At 40.0% G+C, this 24,228-nt stretch overlaps 1 protein-coding gene across 1 annotated transcript in view; it reads right to left on the reverse strand.

Annotated features, from left to right (window-relative positions):
* The window catches only part of STAT2 (signal transducer and activator of transcription 2), a 72,240-nt gene that overhangs the window by 21,832 nt on the left and 26,180 nt on the right, over positions 1 to 24,228 (reverse strand). The window contains exons 8-20 of the mRNA XM_063426708.1: positions 21,067 to 21,215; positions 19,473 to 19,631; positions 18,601 to 18,696; positions 18,188 to 18,247; positions 14,725 to 14,745; positions 12,380 to 12,467; positions 8,158 to 8,214; positions 7,804 to 7,887; positions 6,709 to 6,807; positions 5,541 to 5,676; positions 3,454 to 3,503; positions 2,916 to 3,010; positions 1,870 to 2,009 (exon numbers count right to left, since the gene is read on the reverse strand). Of these exons, the coding sequence (XP_063282778.1) occupies positions 1,870 to 2,009; positions 2,916 to 3,010; positions 3,454 to 3,503; positions 5,541 to 5,676; positions 6,709 to 6,807; positions 7,804 to 7,887; positions 8,158 to 8,214; positions 12,380 to 12,467; positions 14,725 to 14,745; positions 18,188 to 18,247; positions 18,601 to 18,696; positions 19,473 to 19,631; positions 21,067 to 21,215 (1,234 nt within the window). The remainder of the gene's footprint in view (positions 1 to 1,869; positions 2,010 to 2,915; positions 3,011 to 3,453; positions 3,504 to 5,540; positions 5,677 to 6,708; positions 6,808 to 7,803; positions 7,888 to 8,157; positions 8,215 to 12,379; positions 12,468 to 14,724; positions 14,746 to 18,187; positions 18,248 to 18,600; positions 18,697 to 19,472; positions 19,632 to 21,066; positions 21,216 to 24,228) is intronic.

A 24,228-nucleotide genomic window follows, 5' to 3' on the forward strand; every position in this document is an offset into this window, starting at 1 on the left:
TGCAATAATTACACTTGCAGGGTTAAGGGTGATGGGAGTTGGCACCCAGACCACTTAATTGGCTGAAGTGGTCTGGGTACCTTCAATGTCCCTTTAAGAAATACAATGTCCTTGTAAATGAAAGTATATAATTTTGTTTATTTTTAGTTGCTGGGTCATTTTTTTTATTTTTATTTTTTTTAACAATTTCTTTTTTTTATGGTGATTACATCAGGATTCTTAAAGGGAAAATCCATCTTTTACCGTTAAGTGAAGACAGCTTTGTTTCATGATTAATCCAGCGTGGCATCTAAGTGAACTGAGCTCTCCCTTGTTCATCTCGCACCTTAGTGATGCTGGAGCCGGAATATGATGTCACTCCGGCATCATAGAAACATAGAATGTGACGGCAGATAAGAACCATTCGGCCCATCTAGTCTGCCCAATTTTCTAAATACTTTCATTAGTCCCTTTCCTTATAGTTAGGATAGCCTTATGCCTATCCCACGCATGCTTAAACTCCTTTACTGCGTTAACCTCTACCACTTCAGCTGGAAGGCTATTCCATGCATCCACTAAAGTAATACAGTAAAGTAATACTTTCTGATATTATTTTTAAACCATTGCCCCTCTAATTTAAGACTATGACCTCTTGTTGTGGTAGTTTTTCCTTCTTTTAAATATAGTTTCCTCCTTTACTGTGTTGATTCCCTGTATGTATTTAAATGTTTCTATCATACCCCTCCCCGTCTCGTCTTTCCTCCAAGCTATACATGTTAAGTCCCTTTAACCTTACCTTGTAAATTTTATCCTGCATTATCTTGCACTTATCCACATTAAATGTCAGTTGCCACAACTCTGACCATATTTCTAGTTTAGCTAAATCCTTTGCCATTTGGCTTATCCCTCCTGTTATATATCTTCGTATCATCGGCAAAAAGACATACCTTACCATCAAGACCTTCTGCAATATCACTAATAAAAATATTAAAGAGAATGGGTCCATGTACAGATCCCTGAGGTACCCCACTGGTGACAAGACCATGCCTGGCATATACTCCATTGACTACAACCCTCTGTTGCCTGTCACTCAGCCACTGCCTTACCCATTCAACAATATTGGAATCCAAACTTAAAGATTGCAGTTTATTGATAAGCCTACTGAAATCTAGGTAAGCAATGTCTAATGCACCACCCTGATCTATTATTTTAGTTACCCAATCGAAAAAATAAGATTAGTTTGGCATGATCTCCCTGAAGTAAACCCATGTTGTCTCTGATCTTGAAATTCATGTGTTTTTAGATGTTCAACAATCCTATCCTTTAACATGGTTTCCATCACTTTCCCCACTACTGAAGTAAGGCTTACTGGCCTATAGATGCCTGACTCCTCCCTACTACCTTTCTTGTGAATGGGAACAACATTCGCTAACTTCCAATATTCTGGGACTACTCCTGTTAACAATGATTGGTTAAATAAATCTGTTAATGGTTTTGCTTGTACACCAGTAAGCTCTTTGGGTGTATTCCATCAGGCCCCATTGACTCATTTGTCTTTACTTTTGATAGGTGAAATAGAACCTCTTCCTCTGTAAACTCACGTGTAACAAATTACCCATTTTTCCTTTTTCCTAACTGAGGCCCCTTTCCTTCATTTTCATCTGTAAATACTGAACAAAAATATTCATTACCATATGGTTTTCTTGCTTGGCATTTGGTAAAAATATATTTTTTTAAGTTTTCCTGTCCAACCCAATTTTTTCTTCCTCCCCCCCCCCCATTTAATAATGTGCTAGCTACGCATACTAAAATGAAAAATGAATTTAAACATTTCTTTCCAGGACACCCAAATTACTCTGAAGTTTTGACGGCAAGCCTAGTTTCACGCACCATTTACTTGATGTTCCACCCAAGAAAAGGTAATCCCTCCTTCACGAACACTCTCACTGAAACGTAGGAGGAAAGTGCCATCCATCTTTGTCTTCAGAAGGTTCTCTTCTTTGCTACGACTCACAAACCCCATTACATGACTGAAAACCAGAAAATGTAGAGAGTATGCATAAGTGACAAAACAACAGTGAGAGAACCTTAAATCTGGTAAAAAAAAAAAAAAAATATGGTGTTTTAATGGTGTATGTGTTATGCTTATATTGATTTATTCTCCTCAAACGTCTGCACAGAAAAGACAGATCGGATATACCATAGCATGGTAGCATAAATGTTTTTTTAATAATCGTAAAAACAAATCACAAAATTTAGGCTTCATTAGCCAAGCTTGACTTTTTTTTTCCAAAGCAGCTCCAGTTTGCCTAGATTTCGCAGTTTGGTGTATAGTGAATAAACTCAACTTAAACAGTGAGTGTCTGGAACTTGTTTTTTAATAAAGACTTTAAAACCATATAGGTTTATGGAACATGGAATGAACAAAAACATTTTGATATTCTGACAGTATACTGAAGATGTAATATAACCTACAAATAAATAACTAAAAAATAAAAAAAAAGGGTAGAAAAGTAGACTTGTGCATTTGGTTTCAAATGCAATTCTTCCAAATTTTGGTCGATCAACTGGTTGTCCACATTCCGCAACTCCAAAGCATCAAATGGACGTATGAGCAAACAAACAACGCATTCAATGGATGAAAAGTGTTGTTTCATGATTCATAGTTTGATTTGTGTGTGTTTCATTGTAGTGGTCTTGCCCTGCCTGGTTGAGTCATTTGGTGTGACTCCTGCTACTTCTGCAGATGGGCTGGCATAAGCCAATACGGCACGGTTTCTCCGTGGGCAAACTTTGTTCTTCTCAGGGTGGAATTGGTGAGCAGTGCATCAGTTATCCAATCACTTCTTGTTGTTTAATTTTTAACAGTAATGTTTTAGGCAGCCTATACCAGGGGCGTTTGTGAGAGAGATTGTGAAAAGCAATCACATACATACCCATCATTCCATATGCCTTCCAAATGGCTTTTCACCAAGGCGAGGATGGCATCAAACCATGTCCAAAAAGTAAATGAGACCCTGGACAAGTTCTCCTGTAACACAAGTATAATAATTAAGAACATTATAAGCAGCATAAAAGTATGCACTCAATTAATACACTCAAAGCAAGAAATTGTTGCAAATCTGAAAGTAAGCATATTTAAGTGTCCCTGTCATACACAACAAAGTCACCTTCAGGTAGGTATATGACATATGTTAGCATGCATGTGACCATGTTATGAAAAGGTTATCTCATTTCTGTTCTGATCCTACATCCAAATAAAATGTACATGAAGATTGACAAAAATGATAATGTACCATGTGTGCATAACTCATCTGTTTCACACACAATAAGAAGTAAAATGTTAGCAAACAATAGGGACAGCCACTCTAAAAAATATGTGTCACACTTGGTTGTATTTAAGTGAACAAACTAATACAAAATAAAAACAAAACAAGATCAAGACAAGAACCGGGTAGGACAAACATAAATCACCTTGGAAAACCTGCTCCATGACACTTGGCTATCCTCTCTCAGTTCTGTCCCTAAAATTAACATAAAGCTAAGTTAATAAAATATAACAGAGGGTAGGTAAGACGTTATACAGTCATTTGTCCCTTCTTACTTTCAATGGTCCCAGCAGACACGGGCTAACCCTCCTGATAGCCTGCAGAAAATACACTTAAAAGGGACACTATAGGCACTACAACCGTTCAATCTCATTAAATTGGTTATATCGCTTAGAGTATTCTGGCACTGCCCCCCTACATTCTATAAAACCATTTTGATCAGTTTTACACTAAATAAGGGTCCCTGGCCACCCACAGTTCCCTCCCGTTCCCTACTAAAGATATGGCTATGGCAGAGATTTCACGCTAGCCAAAAGCAATTTATACCAGCAATGGGCATTGTGATAGCCTAAATCCGATCAGCTGACACCCTCAGCAGATCACAACTGCCAATTGCTGCTTGGGGACTCTCACTTGGCACTAAAACATTAAAAATGGTTTTATTCTAAATGGAAGGACAGCAGCATGTGACTCCAGAAACTATTACCAATTCCTTGAGATAAATCAGTTACAGTGCTTACAGTGTCCCTTTAAACATGAGCCCATTCCAAATTATACTATTGTTTATTAAGACAGCCAATATTATTCTGCTTCACAAATGGCCTTTTTGCTTCCCATTTCCTGTCATAATAATTTACTCTCCACAAACATTTCCACAGTACTGTGCTAAACAAGAAAAACTGGAGACCAGGGCCCTGCTAAGAGGATAGGGTAAATCCTTGACATTGTTTTACAGTATTTCCGACTGAGAAAGCCTTTTTGTGATAAGGCGAAACGCGTCTCTGGCAGCAAGGACTTTTAAAGAGACCATTATTAGATGGTATTTTATACATATATTTTATGTTTGTTTATAAATAAAGTGTTTTTATTTTTACTGAGTCCTATGAGCTGCAGCATCTTCTTCCTGCTTTACAAGAAGAGTTGTGCCCTCTTAAAGGCACAGTGCCAAACATACTGACAGCCCAGTTACCTTTGGCTCTCAATAAGGTGAGCAAGTATTTGCACCATTCTAATTTGTGATATATATTTAAAAGGATAATACACTAGGACTTTGTTCCACTTTTTTCTCCTCTCTGAGTACCTGGATGTCACTATAGAAGAAGTCTGGTATTGTCTTTAAATACCCCTGCTTGTGTGACTTGAGCCTATCCTCCCAGGCTCTAAGCCATGTGAGTTTGCTACATTTGGTCTTTTCTCCACCATTTATAAGATTTAGACATACTGCACCATTATTTCCCTATTTATCTCTTTCTCCAAATATTTGTTACATCATATATATGTATCCCTTACTTTAAGGGTAAGTTATTTCAATATAGCGCCTCACTGGGTCCTTTTGATGTGATAGTTTTCTCTCACTCAAATCACTCCATACTCTTGCATGTTTTTGTGTTAAGTTCAGAGGTACTGGCACGTGTGTCGAGCTGCTTATCCCAATTGGGTTCTGGATTCTTTAATAAATTTTAAGCACCTTTACTTCACAGTTTTTTGTATTCATTATCCTTTTCACCCTTCACTCAGTCTGGGCTGGTGTTTGGGTGGATCAGCTATACTCTCTGCAGGAGAGCTTAATCACTTGAAGCTGTACCCAGGACCCTGTTCCAGGGTGGGAAGTGATGGAGAGAACCCAGCCAAGTTGCGGAAGCTAGGGGCTGAAGCACTACTGTTGTCACGGTGATGGCTAGGAAGCGAGCTTGATGGAGGTACCCAATCGGGGTGCCAGACGGTCCATCACAATACCCAATACCAAAAGTCCCCCAGATCATACCACTTCTAGTTTCCCCCATCTCTGGGATTACTACCATGTGAAGTCAGCTCCCTGTTCTGTTGCAATTGCATGTCTATACATTCCAAACTATGATGCAAATACCAATACCCTCTATATGTTGGCATTTTATAAATGCCAGTAATAATAATAATAATAATAATAATAATATCACATCAGTGCCAAGACTAAGCAAACCCTGTTATATAAAATATCACGCACGGGGGCTGATATACATAGTAGACTCATACCACAGAGTTTCTTTCCCAGCATTCGTAGCTGGTCTTGATTCAGTCCACGCTTTGTGCTGAATAAGAACTGCCAGCTTAGTGCATCTGCTAATAACACCCAGGGTGCTGGAGGAGGCATGGAGAAAAAAGTCAAATCCTAAAAATGTAAATAAATAATAATAATATCACTTAGTTAAACACAAGATAAAAATGAAGACAAATTTATATTTGAAGTTGTTAGTTGTTAGTTATTTCTGATAAACATTTTACATATTCTTACACTGCGTAGGTCTACTTGAATATAAATATTCTCACACATATACAGATATTAGCTTATTTATATGTGCACACACTTTGAATTTCTTTTTTTTAAAGCAATTTGCCTGAAAACGATATATATCATGTACTATTCAGCAGTACAATAACAAAATGTAATATTTTTTTCCCCGATGTTTATTTATTTCTAATTATTTCGAAACAGTAAAAGCAGCAGTAATTCAGATATTACGAGGCAATAAAAGAAAAAGGAACAACATTTTAATTTAATTCATTTTTTTATTGAACTAGCATTACTTGTCTGGTTACAAATATGTGTCTGTTAGTCCACACGTTGTACAGCGCTGCCGAATATTTTGGCATTATATAAATAATAATAATAAATGCAATTGTGCATTTTATATTCCACTGAACTCTGATCGTGTTAAGTATGTTTATTAATACAAAGTTTTCACGTGAGAGATGTAGTATTTTAATAAATATAGGCCTTAATTTATTATGTTTGAAGAAGCTTTATTTAAGATTTTTTTGGTCAATTCAAAGACAAGAACACATCAGGAGAAAATATCCCACACAGGGGAGGCAAAGAAAACTCAAATATAGTAACCAAGAGGTAGAAATCCCAGACATGAAAGAGACCTCTGAAAAGAGCTTATGGGAACAACAAACAAGCGGTGCACATTGTTCTGTAGTCTCAAAATGCAATCAAATTATTTAATATATTTAAATTAACTTTCAAAATGTTTTTTTTTTTTCAAAATATTAAGATATAACAAATATATATAAAAAAAATTAAATAATATTCAAAATATGAAAATTGTAAAAGTTTATACAAAATACTAACTAATTTGAAAAATCTAAATACTTTAAATCGAGGTCATAGTTAGAGAAATGTTTTATATATATTTCTTACCTTAGGGTCGGGGCTCAACAAATTGAACCAAAAGACAGAGGACCAAGCTCCTACAAACTGACTGACGTTGGTGATTACTACAAAGGGCAGTGTAACAGCCTGAAAGATGTAATGAGACACTTGAGTGATATTTTAATGGGATGCGTTGTACATTAAACTTATATCAAATGAGAAAAGTGCATTTTTCAATTAAACATTAAGTATCTCTCCCTGCAGCATCAGAGAAAGAGGATGATGCTTCCAATGGTTCTATCTACAGTAATGACATGCAAACATACTGTTAGTAAAGGCGTTCAACTGATTGCAAATTCCTTTAACCTCTTAAGGACACATGACATGTGAGACATGTCGTGATTCCCTATTTTATTCGAGAAGCTTGGTCCTTAAGGGGTTAAAGATAGAAAATCCCCTCTTCAATTGCTATATTACCAAAGACTTAGAACTTTGGTGAAAAAACTGTTATAAAAGTTATTTTTAACGCACAGTTATAGGGACACTATAGTAAACAGAACAACTACTGTTTAATGTGGTTGTTCTGGAGACTATACCATGTCCCTGCAGGCTTTATGTTGTAAACGCTGCCTTTTCCGAGAAAACATTTACATTGCACCAGAGGTGCTTTCTGGGTCAGTACTGCACAGTGTGCATGGAGAAGCTGAACTTTCCTCATAGAGATGCACTGATTCAAGGAATCAAGGAGGAGATGTTGATTAGTCATGGCGGGATTTGGCTCTGCCCCCACACTGCCTCATTGCCTGAGATTATTAGAATTGACTGTCTCAGCCAATCCAATGCTTTCCTATGGGAAAGCATTGTAATTGACTGAGATAATCAATTCTGAGGGTGATGGGAGGGGGGTACATAGTGTTATGGGCAGTAATGCAAACTTGAAGTCATAGTACTACAATGAGGATAAAGATCACTTGAGACAAAAGCATTGTCGAAATGGAAAAATTGAGATTATTTGAATGGTTATCTATACAGAAGAAATGGGAATGTATGGAACAGTATGGGGAAATCTACAAGTGTGTGCGACATGGGCCTGGGCCAGCACCGCAAGAATACAATGAAATATATTCCACCGCTTCAATTTACCTCTAGATTCAGTTTCAAATCTTGGTAGTCAAAAAGTGTTGTGAAAGTAATGACGTGAAGTTCCTCCACGACACTGAGTGATGCCTAAAACCAAAAACATTTGGCAATCAAGCAATAAGCAGCAAACTATAGCAACACTAAAGGTTCAGGGGTTACAATTAAAATGATCATAAAGCTCAGACAAATTATGTTTTAACAAGTTTGCAAGGACAATTATATTGCCAATTTGATATTCTAGCCCCTAGCGGAATTGTCCGTAATCATGTTAACTATGGATGGACCTTTCCTGCTATCATCCTTTGATGGTAACTAGGTGCAGAGTCGGAGACAACATAAAAGGAAATAAATACTTACATCAGTGGCTCCTTTGCTACCCTTTCCTCCAGGACCTGATTTCTGTTCTTTCAGGGTCTATGGTGGGAGAGAACAATTTGGTACAATGTAATTGTAAAGATACTGCTGATCTATGAAAGGGTAAAAGATTGCATATTTTCTCTGTTTCAGCCATGTTGCTAGATGCCTCTAAACAGCGAAAACATCTATTTTCAATACATGGGAATATCAAGACACATAGTCATCTCACAGCCTTTAATGCAGGCATATATGCAATACTTTTGCCTTATTCTATTTATCCCTCATTTAACATTATACTCAGTCGGAATAGGCAAAACACTTTTTAAGGGATCTGTGGGCAAGATGATCACAACCCATTCAGGCAGTACTGGTATTTGTACGGCCTGGTATCAAGCTGGTGTATCTAAAGAAAACTGACCTATCAGGGAAGCGATTTGATTTGGCAAGTTTTTTTTGTTTGTTTTTACTTTTGCAATGCATTATCTAAGCTAGGAATGAAAAAGAAAAATGAAAATAAAGAAAAAGAAAAACATACAGGATCTACCAACAGATGTGTCTCTAATAGAGAGAGATGTAGAATTAGTGCTAGAGTTAAAACTTAAAGGACCACTCTAGGCACCCAGACCACTTCAGCTTAATGAAGTGGTCTGGGTGCCAGGTCCATCTAGGGTTAACCCATTTTTTTTATAAACATAGCAGTTTCAGAGAAACTGCTATGTTTATAAATGGGTTAAGCCTTCCCCCTAATCCTCTAGTGGCTGTCTCATTGACAGCCGCTAGAGGCGCTTGCGTGATTCTCACTGTGAAAATCACAGTGAGAGCATGCAAGCGTCCATAGGAAAGTATTGTAAATGCTTTCCTATGCGACCGGCTGAATGCGCGCGCAGCTCTTGCCGCGCGTGCGCATTCAGCCGACGGGGCGGAGAGGAGGTGGAGAGGAGGAGGAGAGCTCCCCGCCCAGCGCTGGAAAAAGGTAAGTTTTATCCTTTTTCCCCTTTCCAGAGCCGGGCGGGAGGGGGACCCTGAGGGTGGGGGCACCCTCAGGGCACTCTAGTGCCAGGAAAACGAGTATGTTTTCCTGGCACTAGAGTGGTCCTTTAACTTTTAATATCTGTGGCGTAGAGAACCTCACCACAGGCTTTTGGAGGAGCCTGCTTGCCAGCCTCCTGCCCCAGGACTATGGCCACCTGCAATAGACCTGGCTAAAATACTTTAAAAATGCTCTGTTCGTGCAATTGGGACTATATGGTTCGGTTCCTGAACAGCCGCATGAACCAGAGACCCCCAGGGAGCTTGTTAAACCCTATTAACACTTAGTAATGATTCTAACTGCAGTGTTCTAATTGTCTGTTTGGGTGGCCGCTGTTCGCATAAACGACCACCAGGTGGCAGCCATCTTGTTCGCATGAACGCATGCAGTGTGTTTGGTCATTGAGTTCCTGAAACTAAAATCAGACACAGAAACTCCCGAACACCACTGGACGTAGGGACTACAGTGCTAATGGTGTCTGGTGCGGTGCTAGTGGTGCTCAGTAAGCACTAGGAGCAGCGATTGGCGGAGGCACCCAGTCAGGGTGCCAGGCGGTCCGCCACAATATCATTATGTATAAAAAAATAAATCTAATAAGAGATATACTAGATAGGATACAAATCAAACAAGACAGTCCTTCCTGTATGGTCTAGCACTGGGTGGTGTAGCAATATAGTAACAGTGAAAGTAGCCAAAGATAAGAAACTTACTAAATAATGAAATGAACACACTGTTAAACTAAACTCAGAGTAAAGGCTATTGCACATAGCAACAAAGAAGGGAGAGGAAAGATATTCCTTAACTAATATAACGATAGAAGTCTAGTGTGTCTTTGTGGGCACCCCTTAAAAAAGCCTACTCTGACACTAAGCCACCCACTGCTGCTACGAGTAGGACAGTTGAAGAAATAACAGGATGGTAACGAGGACTGAGCATACAGTCACAGGATGCCTAATCTCGGAGTGAAAATTTGTCCGTCATGAGGTTCAAGGCAATAAGGATTCACATCTAAGATAAGCCGAGTGAGCGTCCTGAGCCCTGAGGCCAAATTTTTTTTTTTTTTTTTTTTTATTTTTTTTTTGTAAATCTGTTTATTTAAGAGAGAAAGAGAGAGATTACAGAAAGGATCGGCTCGCAGGCCATTGAAGAGTACAATTACACCATGATGGTGCCGAAGAGGTGCGATTCAGGTTTGGTTGTATCAAAAATAACATTGCATCTATCAGAGTTTAATTACAACATAACTTTTCATGTTTACGTTTAACCTTAGGCATAAGCATAGTAAGATTTAAACAGGTTTCTTAATATGTTGATCGAGGAGTTTCAAGCACCTGAACATACATATCCCTTGGCGGTTACAAAATAACACTTTGCATTGTGCCATTACCAGGCTGGGCGGCAGTTTGGGTATAGTAATGAGGTGTTGTGTATATGCCAGAGAGAATATTAAGTGAGTAGGTGAGTGTGTATGCCTGTGTTCTTGGTCGGGATAGTACATCAGGTTATCCCTTGTGCGAGTACCCATGTCTCTCGGCTCAAGGTGTCCAGAGTGATGTTGCCATCCTATATTCCCTTTACAGTACCCTGTTATCGGTTATTTCAGTATGATTAAATATTGTGAGATAGAAAAGTAGAAAGGGAGGGATAGGGTGAGTTAGGGTGGCTATCGTAGTGAGCTCCCCCCTCAGCTCCCCGGAGCGCACCCCGCACACATGTCGGCGTCTTGGACTCGGTAAAAGTGAGGGATCTCGAGTGGGTAGTGTGTTCTTAGCCTCATGGGGTGTGTGTGTGAGGATCAGGTCGTCGGGCCGATGTTGATTCTGCCAGTCCTGGGAGGTGCCCCTATTGCTGTGGAGGTCCTATCACCCATATTGTCAGTGGTGCGGAGTGTTAACTGTCATTTGGGTCACAGTCTCCCCCCCTCTTACAGGAAGTCTATCGCCCAGTAACTTGGTATGCGAACCACGGTTGCCACATCTCCGCGTGCCTGGTTCCCCGACCCGCAAGGGACGCCTGTAGCGCTTCCGCCAGTTGTATGTCTCCGATCCTGTGTAGCCATTCTTCAACCGTGGGAGCCTCAGTCCGTTTCCAGTACGCAGGTATGAGGGCTTTAGCTGCATTCAGTAGGTGACGTAGGATGGACTTCTTATAGCCAGAGATAGACCGGGTGGTGATATGTAGGAGGGCCAGTTCCCTAGACCATTCCGTGTCGTCTCCCAGCATCGTTTTGATTTCAGACTTGATACTGTCCCAATATGGGGTGATGAGTTGACATTCCCACCAGATGTGTATGATCGTACCCCTCTCCTCTTGACATCTCCAGCATGTGGGGGGTGTCGTCGGGAATATCCTGTGTAATACGACTGGTGTTCTATACCACATGGATAATAACTTATAGTTGACTTCCTGATAATGGGAGCTGGAGGAGCTCTTGTATTGCCAGAGGAGTGCTGTGTCCCACTGTGGTTGCGAGATCGGGCTCTCTAGTTGTTGTTCCCATAGTCTCCTAAAGGTGTTATTTGACGTGGTGCTTCCTACCAGCAGGTGTTGATAGAGTAGTGATACTGCTTTACCAAGTGTGTCTCCCCGGTGACATAGGTCTTCAAACCACGTAAGATCCCTGTGAAGGCGTTCCTTATGCGGGAGAGATCCGTAGTAGTGTGTTAGTTGTAAATAGCGAAGAGACGCCATAGGTGAGTTAGGTCTATCGGCCAGTAATGCGCGGAGGGGCCGAACAGTGCCCCCATGGAGGACCGTTCTAATCGGAACGTAGTCCCGCTGAGGCCAAATTTTCACTCCGAGATTAGGCATCCTGTGACTGTACGCTCAGTCCTTGTTACCATCCTGTTCTTTGGTAAGGAATCATAATGGAGGAGATGACTGCAGTACCAGTAAGAAAACCAAGATAAATCAAACTCATGAATCCAATTTGTCATTAGTGCCAAATGTTTTTCTTTTAAATATAGAACCTTTTAGAGTTTGCCTTAGAGAAAAGATTTACAAGGTCATATCTTTATTTAAACTTAGACATGCTGAACTGAAAGTGCCCTAGACGCAGTTGTTGTTTGATTTTTGTATTTATTTAATTACACCTTTTTGTAAATACCTGTACTAAACTTTACACTTAAATCCTGCACACATTTGCAATAAAACATCGAACATGTTAAATCTCAAAAGAAAAGATCCTCTTACCAGATGTTTATATTCAACCATCAGCCCTTCTCCCTGGCAATCCTCCATTGCCTTGGGTGGTGTTCCAAGCACATTAAACTTGCGATACCTGTGGGAGGAAAGATTTGAAAGTCAATCATTAGCCGTATCACATTAACCCCTTAAGGACCAAACTTCTGGAATAAAAGGGAATCATGACATGTCACACATGTCATGTGTCCTTAAGGGGTTAAAAACGCTCAGGTTTTCAATGATAGGAGGGAGAAGAACACAAAGATTTAGTAAACTGCTATTAAATCTACTGTGTATAAATAAAAAAGTGCACACTAATACAGTGAGGTGAGATCAGGCTCAACACTTAAGTGGAGGATTCCCTTAACCTTCACAAAATAGCATACACAGAAGAAACAAAATATAGGTGGAGGGCGGAGCCTGACTGCTGGAGTGGACGGTCGCATGCCGCCCGAGCTCCGGGCCCAAAACAAGCAAATCAACAATACACCGAGCCACAACTATCGACGAATCGCTCCACTCACCTACTGGGCACTAGTAAGCAGCCCGGGGAGACGGTGCATGCGGTAAATCAGCCGACGGTCAGCTACTCCACGATGAAGCAACCACGTGGCCCACGGGAGGCCGAGGCGGGGGGAGACGGCCGCTCTCCTTGCTCTCCGGTCGTCCACGGAGCCCATAATTGCTCCCACCCTCCCCCCTATGGACCGGCGGGGGTCATCCCGGTCCCCCAGAAGGCACAGGCAGGTTCAACCCGTCCTAGCCTGAAGGGCCCTGCAGAATCGGATTCCCACACGGAAGGAGCCAAAATGGCCGCCGGACCAAAACCCGTCTTACCTCAAACCTCCAAGACACGGGCCACCCAGGGGGATGGTATCGCCAGGGCCTTTGATAAATTCTGGGCCAAATACCAAGAACTAACCCTGCAGAGAGAGGCAAAGCATGCTACCGAAGAACCGACCCACAGCAATAGATGGAATGACATAAATCTAGGCCAGGGTGACCCTAAGCAAGCAACAAGGAAACTGGAGGGAAAGTGGAAACACCACAACAGGTGGAATGCCTCCCAGGGCCTGACCCGGTCTCACCCACTAGTCCAACCGCAGCCTACCTCCACCCGCACTCCTCACGGCACCTCCAGACATATTCTTGGGACACGGAGGCCTAAAACATGGTGCCGGCGGCGGAGACCTTTCCCGCGTAAACGCAATCGGACAAGACAGCACAGCACAGTGATGCCCTATCGAAGGGGCACACAGGCTCCAGCCAGACCCTGCATGACACCGCGACCCGCAAAGCAACCAAAAGAAGGCAAGTCCCCCTCTCAGCACAGAGCCCACACACTGACAATGGGAACCCCACAGACACAGACACTGCTCACCTGCAAGGTCAACGCAGACTCCCACAGCGACAAGCAGAGGAGACAATTACTGGAATCCATAAAGCCGCTTCTTGCTATGCCCCTGCAGGACTTACAGACACCCCTGACACCCTTCCCCGCCATCTGGCTCTTACAAATCTGCAGCCTCCCACAGCAGGGCATCGGCTAAGCAGTCTACAGGGAAGCTCTTATCACACAGAGGACACCTGCGGTATCCTTACCTTGCAATAGATACACCCTACTCATATCACTGTAAAGCCTAAGAACTTCATTTACTCTCACTTGCTTTGGTGCCCCTCTATCTCAGGACATCTCCTAATGTGTTTTCTATTGGTAACCAACTGAGGATCTCATATGTATATAACAGCATCTGGTGACACCCTATATATGTGCTAGGTTGACAACTAGAGTTATATAGCAAATATCTCACTGTGGCAGCCAGCGATATATTTTGAGCGTTTTGTAATCCTGTTTTCCTGTTATAGTCATATAATTTTAATTCTATAAGCCTGTTACTTAACCTCGTTAAGCGAAATTATCATTATTATTAAGCAATGCAGACACGTTACACATATTTTGCATATGTTGGACAAGCATGTGACCGTGCTATTTTACTTAACTTAAAAAATGTGCGAACTTCTATGCCACTGTCTACTATCCGTAATGCTTGCAACACGCTATTGTGGCGTATGTTTATATCTTGTGATCACCTGCACAACTAAAATAAAGAATTTATAAAAAAAAAAAAAAAAAAAAATATAGGTGGAGCTCTGAAATACCTGTACAAGCAAATATTTTGGATGTGTAAATTTGTTTATAATTTACAGATTATCATAACAACAGTTCTATTTACACATCCAAAATATTTGCTTGTACAGGTATTTCAGAGCTCCACTTATATTTTGTTTCTTCTGTATATGCTATTAAATCTAGTTACAGAAGACAAATTACCAATAATAGGTTAATTGCTTACCCTTTGATGTCTGGGGGATTCCTACAAAGAATAACAGAAAAAAAAAAGTTGGTTTAAAGATTTTAGTTTAATAAGCAATATGTGAAAAACTGCTAATATATGAAATTGCAAATGCAGTAACATATTCATGGATTACAAACGAACCTTGTAGGTTCCTTGTAAAGTACAACAAACCTTGTAGGAACCTTGTAAAGTTAGTTTAAAGACTCTTATTAAGCTATATGTGAAAAAACTGCCAATATATGCAAGTGCGGTAACATATTTATGGATTACAAACAAACCTTATAGGGGCGGGGTTATATTATTATTTTATTTTTTTTCAATGGGCAGATTAAGTTTTTAAATCTCATATTGCACAGTGTTACAGACACCTATGGAGTTAGTCACCTCTCCCCCCCAAAGGCAGTAGGTGGGGGACCTTATATTAATATTCAAGAGGCAGGACTAATCATGGTTTCCCCCAGGTGGCAATCCCTTAGCCAAACTTTCTAAAAGATGCAAGTAAATTAATCAATCGTTGCCATTTAAGGGCTCACCACAGACATGCCAATATCCACCCATTGTTTCATTAGAGCCCCCACCTGCTGTCCATGGGTGGGGGATGAATATTATAATTAATATTATAATTTGGGCCCTCAACCACTGCCAATGGATGGGGACCAGGGGGGGACACCTGGAATTATAATTAAGACCCATACCCAATGACTTTGTCCCCCATGTTATTTTGTTATGGTAAAGTGCACAAACTGAATAATTTTTATTTTTTTAATGTATGTACATTATGTACTTAGGTTTATAGAATTCTACATCGCTCTGACCATATTATTTTCGGTCTACAAAGAAAAAAAAATTAGATTCTGTAGCAAAAGTACAACTTCAACATAAAGTGGAAACAAATAGTGTATATTTGATCTACCAAGCTCATCATAAAACATAAGATATATTTACATCTTCACATAATGTCTACATCATCTCCCTCTATATCTGCTTTCTTTTTCATTTCTTTGCCACCTACTCAAACTATTTTCATGCACGCATTCTACTAAAAGGTGTACACGTGCACAGAGTATTTTATTTATTTTTTGGTCTATCAAGTTTTTTTGAGGTATAGTTAATGTACTACAGAATGAAGGAATTAAAGTTAGTACATATGTTTACATGACAGGATATAATTAGTGATGTCCCGAACAGTTCGCCGGGATCCGTTCGCCAGCGAACATAGCGTGTTCGCAGTCGCGAGCACGCGCGATGTTCGGTCCGCCCCCTAATCGTCATGGAGGTGGGAGGGTCTGGGAGGGAGGGTCTGCTGCTGATTGGCTGGAATGTGTCTGCTGACTGTGAGGTACAGGGTCAAAGTTTACTCTATGATGATTAATAGGGGGCGGACCCAACATTGCGCGTGTTCGCGGCTATGTTCGCCGGCGACCGGTTCCCGGCGAACTGTTCGGGACATTACTAGATATAATGTACGGAATGCAACATGTAAATAACTCCTGATCTAAACAACCTCATTTTTTATGTATTAATGTGATACAGGCTGACTAGGCAGGCACGGTCATCTTAGCTATTTAGCTGTACTAACAGGCATGGAGGGTATGCTGGGCCTATGAGATTACATCGGTAAGCATGGAATGCACTGTAGTCACCCTTTTCTATGTAAGCTGTGCTAGCCGATAAACGCTGACATGCTATACAATGATGGTCTATCTCTGAACTAGGCTAAGCTGCAGTATTAAGTAAATCGGTAATTGCTGCTATACATTTGTAAGTGCGGAGTAGTTTACGGTATTGATATGACTGCGTGCACAAGTATTAATTACCAAAACATTGAAGATGCACATCAATATGCGGAGCAGTGCCCGCATTAAGAAAAGCAAATTAGTGTAAACGCCACTGGATTCTCGTTGGGAAAGCCACGCTGCCCTCCAGGCCCAGCTCGACTTGTATTTTCCTGCCTCCGATCTAGGTTTAGTGAGAGCTGGATCTTGATGAGAGGATGAGTCCGGTGAGTGCCACTCTGTCAGCCCCGGGCTCTGTATGAGCCGACTGCTTGGCCCTCTGTTCCGGCACCTTTAATGGCCAACAACTGGATTCCTGGCAACTGTGTTCCATCCAGGAGTAGGGCTGCGGTTCAAGGAATGTCCTCTAGGGGCTCAATGCCCAGGAAGGATGTCGTGGGGACCAGACCCAAGCTCTGGGGTACGGAGGCTAGGTAAGCCAAAATTACTCTGTCGGGTGAAGAGTTCCACTGCAATAGTCCAGAGATTCGAGGTAAAGCGTTTGATTGTAATGCTGCCTGCAAGCAGTGAGTGTGGTCACGCCCGATGTGGGCCCTGAGGCTGCCATGTTGTTGGCGAAGCTCATGGGCCCGGGCGCCAGGCAGGTCCCGCTGATGTATGTTGCTAAACATCGGCTCCCTCCAGTTGGGGAGGGGGTTGGGGGGGGCACCGAGGCCTGTGAGATGTATCACAGGTCTGTAGTGTGGCAGCCAGGCTTGCGAGCAGGGGAGCGGACATTTGTCCCGCTCCTCTCCCAAGTAGGCCGCAGCTTTCAAAGTTTCGTACCGCAGGGGCCCCAAAATTCCCGATCTTGGAGTCTACGGTGGCGCCAACCTTCTCCTGTTATTAGCGGTAATTTCACAATTTCTGCCGCGTAGCTTAAATTCAACAGGAGCCTCTGTGGCATGCGACCGGTCAGCATGGCGGTCAGTCCCCGCCCCCGTACACAGAGTATTTTGTCTGTGTAACAAAACTGCATTCAAAATTAAAAGAATGCAGACAGCACAGCAACTCGAGTAGTCTCTCCTCCAGGATTGGCGGATCTGTTTTCAGAGGATCGCCCTCATATGTCAAACGTCAATGAAGCTCATGGAGAAGTTTCAGAAGGAGCCGCATCTGGAAGAAAACCTCAACCAACTTTGTCGCCCTGGGTCAAAATAATGTGAGGGTAAAGCAAAAGCTTTTATTCCAAAAAAGGACATTTATTATGGTTCATTTAACAAGGTGGATAGAGTAAAAGGGATACAATGTAGGGTGAATGGGGAGAAGGATGGGTGGTGGGTGGGTGTGTGTCCCAAAACATTTGTTGGTGACATTAAAAAAAAGTTCTAAACTACTTCTGTGCATCACCTGTATAGATCTTAAGTTGGACTTTAAGAAATTCCCTTTAGGCACAGAAACGCATTATATTATATTTCCACGACTATCCCAGAGTTCAATGCTTGACATGTCAATGTCCAAAGACAGGCAGTGTGTTTCAGACTTCATCATGCATTTATGCAGGTACCATTAGAAATGCGGTTTGATCCAAAAGCTTTTAAACCATTTAAAAATCATGGGTTATGATTCGAAAGGATCAGTGAAAAGATATTAAGATCCGTTGAATGCATTAAGAATTGAAGATCTTAGCAAATTCAAACTGAATTTTTACTTGAGAAAAAAAAAAAAACACAAAACAGACTTACTTATCCATTACATAGGAAACCTTCATACTATGTCTCAGTTTTGGCAAATTCACAAGAAGCCTAAGGATTGAAAATAAAAAGACGTCCAATTAAGAACACAGATCTAAATACAGACAATAATCTTGTAAGTGACTTCTGGAATAAAAAGATCAATTACTCCCAGACTACAGTCAACTCCAAGTAATTCCTCTTTACTTTTTTTAAAACCATGAACATATACAAGAAATATAACAGGTAATTGCAAGTTTAACTGACTTATTTCCCCAACTGGGCTGTTTTGGCCTAAAATTAAGATTCCTTGGTTAATTCCCAACAATTTTTAGTATCGTTAATAAACATACTCTCCTACCCTATTGATTCCTGCTTCACACCACCCCTATATTAATGTGATGCCCAAGTCAATCAAAGCTCACCTGGCTCTCACAGAGAATGAAGAAGGACCGGTCTTCAATACTAAAGGTCGTCTGCATGGATAAGCCATGATTGGTTGCTTGTCCACTACAAAAGCCCTGATTGATTGAATTTGGAAAAAAAATGAAGCCTAGTCAATGGCAAGAAAACTAGAAATGTATAATTAAAAAAATATATATATATATAAAAAAAATTGCATCTAAAACAATAAAACGCATTTCTCCTGTAAACTTGTATTTTTAATAACTACGGTACATTTATTATGTTAAAAATTATTACCATGTAAAAGATACTATTATACTATATACAAATCCAAATTTCAGAAAATTTATCTTTTTTTATGGACAGCTTGCCACATATAACCTATTTTTTGTACCCAATGTACTTATCTATGCAAAGCTGCAATTTGTGTACAGAAAATAAATGATAAGTGGGAGATATTATGACATACATTTTCAATTTGGGCAAACTTAAGTAAAACATTTCTCTTCAAGACCCCTCTCATTACCAGTACCAAACAACTGCTGTAACAAAAGAAAATATGGTATCTCTAATGTGAACCAATTGATACAACCTATTTATCTTGGCGAGGACACATGAGATACAGGTAAAGTGTACCATTACACAGAATAATGGTTTATGCTGAAGGTACAATTTATTTAAATCTTCTGAATGATTCAACAGTGCAGATTGCCAAATGGTTTTACCGAGAGAATAAGCTGAACTATTAATATCTCTGTCACAGAATGAGATACTTATTAATCAGTTTATGCTAATGGAGGTACAAATACAATTAAATGAATATTAACACATCACATCAGACCCTGTATTATTAAAATTAAAAACCACAAAGCAGTCAACATGGGACACCTACTTCTTCAGAAGACAGCACAGCAATTCGAGTAGTCTCTGCTCCAGGATTGGAGGGTCTGTTTTCAGAGGATCGCCCTCATACGTCAAACGTGATTGAAGCTCATTGAGAAGTTTCAGAAGGCGCCGCATCTGGAAGAAAACCTCAACCAACTTTGTCACCCTGTGTCAAAAGAATGTGATGGTAAAGTAAAAGCATTTATTCCAAAGAAGTACATTTATTATGGTTCATTTAACAAGGTGGATAGAGTAAAAAGGATACAAGGTAGGGGGATGGGGAGAAGGTTGGGTGGTGGGTTGGTGGGTGGGTGTATGTCCCAAAACATTTCTTGACCTCACATAAAAAAAAAAAAAGTTCTTAACTACTTCTGTGCATCACCTCTATAGATCTTAAGTTGGACTTTAAGAAATTCCCTTTAGGCACAGACACTCAAGAAATTATATTTCCACGACTATCCCAGAGTTTAACGCTTGACATGTCAATGTCCAAAGACAGGCATTGTGTTTCAGACTTCATCATGCATTTATGCAGGTAACATTAGCAATGGATGTGGTTTGATCCAAAAGCTTTTAAACCGTTTAAAAATCATGGGTTATGATTCAAAAGGATCAGTGACTAGAAACCAGCCATGGACTGTACAGTTTAGACCTTGTGGGTCCCGTCAGCATGGTGCCTGTTCAAAGTCTGTACAGTAAAATGTCAAACTCGAAGGTCTGGGATAGTAGTGGAAACATTAGTTTTTTTACATGATTTTCTGTGCTCCAGAGGAACTTCTCATAGTCGTTAGCAACGTTGGGGGTAATAGAGGATAGAAGCCTTGATGAATAAAACCATTTGACAAAAGAAATTCTCTCTTACCTGCCAACCTTACATTAATTCACTAGTTAGTTCTACTCAATCCAAAATTAAATTCACTTTCAAATTTTCAGACTGCTGCTTGACAAAGGTTATAGCGAGCCAACCACCATTAGCTTTATAATCTAAATATTCTAATATTTGGCACTCCAGATTTGTTGCCCCCGATGTTGCGTCAACTTTGTGCATTTACACTTACGATTCACAAAAGAGCATATTTAGTGAACTTTTGATTAAACATTATAATGTCTATTTTCCTTTTTTTCCCCTCTCTTTTCTTTTAATTCTGTTCATACTAAACAAAAAATGTAATCTAAAATATAAGTCAGTAAATCTAAATCGCCTAATTTAAAAATGAAATCTTTGACTGTCTTGCCTATTATATTTCTTTGACTCATGACAATAAAATAAAACCACAGGTAGGAAGATTTTTTTTTTTTTTTCAAGAATTGTATCACTCTAAAATAAAAATGAGATGGTACCACGTTAGCGATCAGGTCTGCTCTTTCTTTGTGATTTAGTCGCTAATCTGGAAATGTTTAGAAATTACATGAGAAATACAAGTTTTAGGTAAAAACACATGGGCTACTTTGTTCCACAATTCAGCTACTTTAGCCTAAAACTTGCAATTCTCTCGTCCTTTCTCCTTAATTACTGGTTTAGCAAATAAGCTTGTTTATGATGATATACTATGACTCCCACTGCTTACTACTGGAAGACATTGTTTTGTATTCATACTAACCATTTTTCAAGCTGTTCAAGACAGGTATTCATAGGGGCTCCAATACAGGACAATTTTAGCCTCATAAGCCATTCCTCCAGCTCCTTCTCAAGAAATTTTAATAGAGTCTCACACAACCCTAGCAGCTCCTTCATCTGGTCTAAGACCTCCTTAAAGAAGACAAACAAAAGGGTAATTAGTACAGCCTCAAGTACAAATAGTATACTTACAGCTAACCTAAAGTCAAAGGTGCTAAATAGAAGCATTATACAATTGAATTTTTCCTGTGGAATCTACTGACATAGTGTACCAAAATCGTGGAACCCCCTCGCCCCCCCCCCCAAAAAAAAAAGTTTGCGCTGTAACACTAACTTTTTAATTAACAGTGTGCAATGTTTTATTTTTTGGCATATTTTGTTCATTGGTATATATACACTAATTTCTAAAGATAGTAATCAGATTGGAGTACTTAGGAGCAGGTGTGCTTCTGTGTGTAGTGTTAGTCTTTGTATATAATTTTAGCATATTAATAAAGGGTGTGTTTTTATGTGATGTTTGGATGTAGTGTTGGATTTTAAATGCAGATGTACATTTGTGTGTATTATTGGTGTTTAACCCTTTGGTGACCAATCCACTTTTCAATGTTCTTACCACTTGGGACCAGAGCTGTTTTTACATTTCTGCGGTGTTTGCTGTAATTTTCCTTTTACTCATATCATATAATTTAGTATAAAACATATTTTATAAAATATAATGAAAAAACTAAAAAACAAACAAAACAAAAAAATATTTGGACTTTTCATGTAACCATTTTCCCACCAATCTTTACCAAATAAAAAAAAATAAAAAATAATAATAATAATAGGTGATTTTTTTGACACACATAGAAATGTAAGAATACATGTACTTTAAGGGTTACTGCCAAAGAACACTCCAATAAGTTTTCAGCAACATCTCCTGAGTACAGTGATACCCCCCACGTACAGGTGTGTCAGGTTCTCTGGGGGCTAAAATACCTTATTTGGAGGTTGCGCATTCCAGTTTTCCAACTTGGAATTTTCTCAGCTGGTCATCACGCACCCATGTCCTATTTGGGACATTTTTGAAGCTGGGGACACTGTAATTTACCCCCGTAAAACCATATATATTTTTAAAAGTAGAGACCCTAGGGTATTTCAAATTGTGGTATTTTAACACTTTCCATGCACTAATTCTACCACCAGTCTTTGTCAAACTTCTGTGATATTGTTCCACACAAATTGTACTTTAGGCATGGATTCTCAGCTCCTGTTAAGTGTTACTGACAAAGAACAGCCCAATATGTGTTCAGCAACATCTCCTGAGTACAACAGTGCCCCCAATGTACAGGTTTTACGGGTTTTTGCAAACTTACAGGGGTCAAATGTAGGGCTTTCCCCTTTTCCATGTTTGCACATTTAAATTTGCCAGATTGGTATTCTGGGCCTTTGTTGCTTTTGAGACTGTATAGCAGCCCAGGAATGAAAATGGACCCCATCATGGCATAGCATTTGTAAAAGTAGACAAAATGGGGTATGTCCAGTCTTTTTTAGTAGCCACTTAGTCACAAACAATGGCCAAAATTAGCATTTATATTTGTTTGTTTTTTTGCATTTTTCACACAAACTGCCATTATACAGATGATATTATCAGTAGAATACATTTAACTGCTCTAAAACACTCACATTTGTGTAGAGTAATGTCTCACGAGCACAACAGTACCCCTTGGGTACAGGTTTTATGGTGATTTGAAAAGTTACAGGGTCAAACATAAGATTTGCCAATTTCTGTTTTTGTAAATTGCTATTTGCCAGATTGGCTAGGTTGCCTTGGAGATGGTATGGCAGCCCAGAAATGAAAATGAACCCCACCATGACATACCATTTGAAAAAGTAGACAACCCATGGTATTCAAAATGAGGTATGTCCAGTTTTTTGTAGTATCCACTTAGTCACAAACGCTGGCCAAAGTTAGCGTTTTTATTTGTTGTTTTTTGCCCCAATATATATATATATATATCATTCTAAGTGTATTTGGAGATATATATATATATATATATATATATATATATATATATATATAATTTAATAAAAATATTTTTACAGTTTGAAATTATTTTTTTATAATATATATACACACACACGTGTAATTTTACTCTTAGTATGATGAGATTTTATTTTAATTTTTTTTTTGTTAATCTTTCTTTTATTGAAGGCAAATCAGATGGGGTACATAAGAGAAAACGGGGGAGATGTATGAGTGATTTACAGTATAGGGTGGATACATCTCTCAACAAGAGTAAGTTACATTTCCAGAATGGCGATGCCTCCTCTTTTTTTTTTAAAGTTTTGTTGTCGTTAAACTGTAGTATGAAAATACAAGCTAAGGATCGTGAGATCCGGTAAGTAACATGCTAAATTATCAATACGTTAGCTAGTCTAATTGTTCCAATAGTGTGATACAGTGTAGGTTAAACTATGAGTCAGCTGTTATGCATTTGCTAGTCGCAAGGTGTTTATATGCAACCCAGGCCTCCCGCTAACTGTGCTTAAACTATGTGTTGCAATACAAGTTGTGAGAATACAGTTATAGTAGGTGAACACATGTAATGCTCCCATTGCAGTGAGATAGCAAACATACGTTTAAGTGTGTCAATGAACGGTAGCATAAAACTGATTAACTCTATAACAGTGTGTGCTTTGAGGTTCAGATGCTTCAGTCCAAACGAACAGGTGTGTATACACCGAGCAGGCTTTAGGCAAGCTAACCGTGTGGGTTGTTATAGCGGCTGGATCTCTCCCTCTCCTGCAGCGCAGTCCTGTAGAGCGGTAAGTGTAGGTATGATGAGGCTCGGCGGGTACTGTTAGTGTGGACCTAGGTGGGGGGTAAGTAGATAGCTTACTCTTTGCTTTCAGGTCCATTGTTTGTGCAGTCCACCGACCTACATGTGAGGGGAAGTCCGAGTTCAAGTGCCTGAAATGTCTGTCGGCAGTAAAGTTGTGATGTGGTGTCTCTCCGTTATCAGGTCTTTCGTGCAGCAGCGGCAAACAGTGTAGTGCGAGAACGGGGAGTGTGGCCGGTCATTGGACCATCGTGTTTAGCCGATACCTCTGCTGGGCATCCTAGGAGGCGGCACTTGGGGGTACCGGTAAGCGGAAAGAGTGC

The sequence above is a fragment of the Pelobates fuscus genome, chromosome 1 (assembly GCF_036172605.1).
Source record: "Pelobates fuscus isolate aPelFus1 chromosome 1, aPelFus1.pri, whole genome shotgun sequence".
NCBI classification, from domain to species: Eukaryota; Metazoa; Chordata; class Amphibia; order Anura; family Pelobatidae; genus Pelobates; species Pelobates fuscus.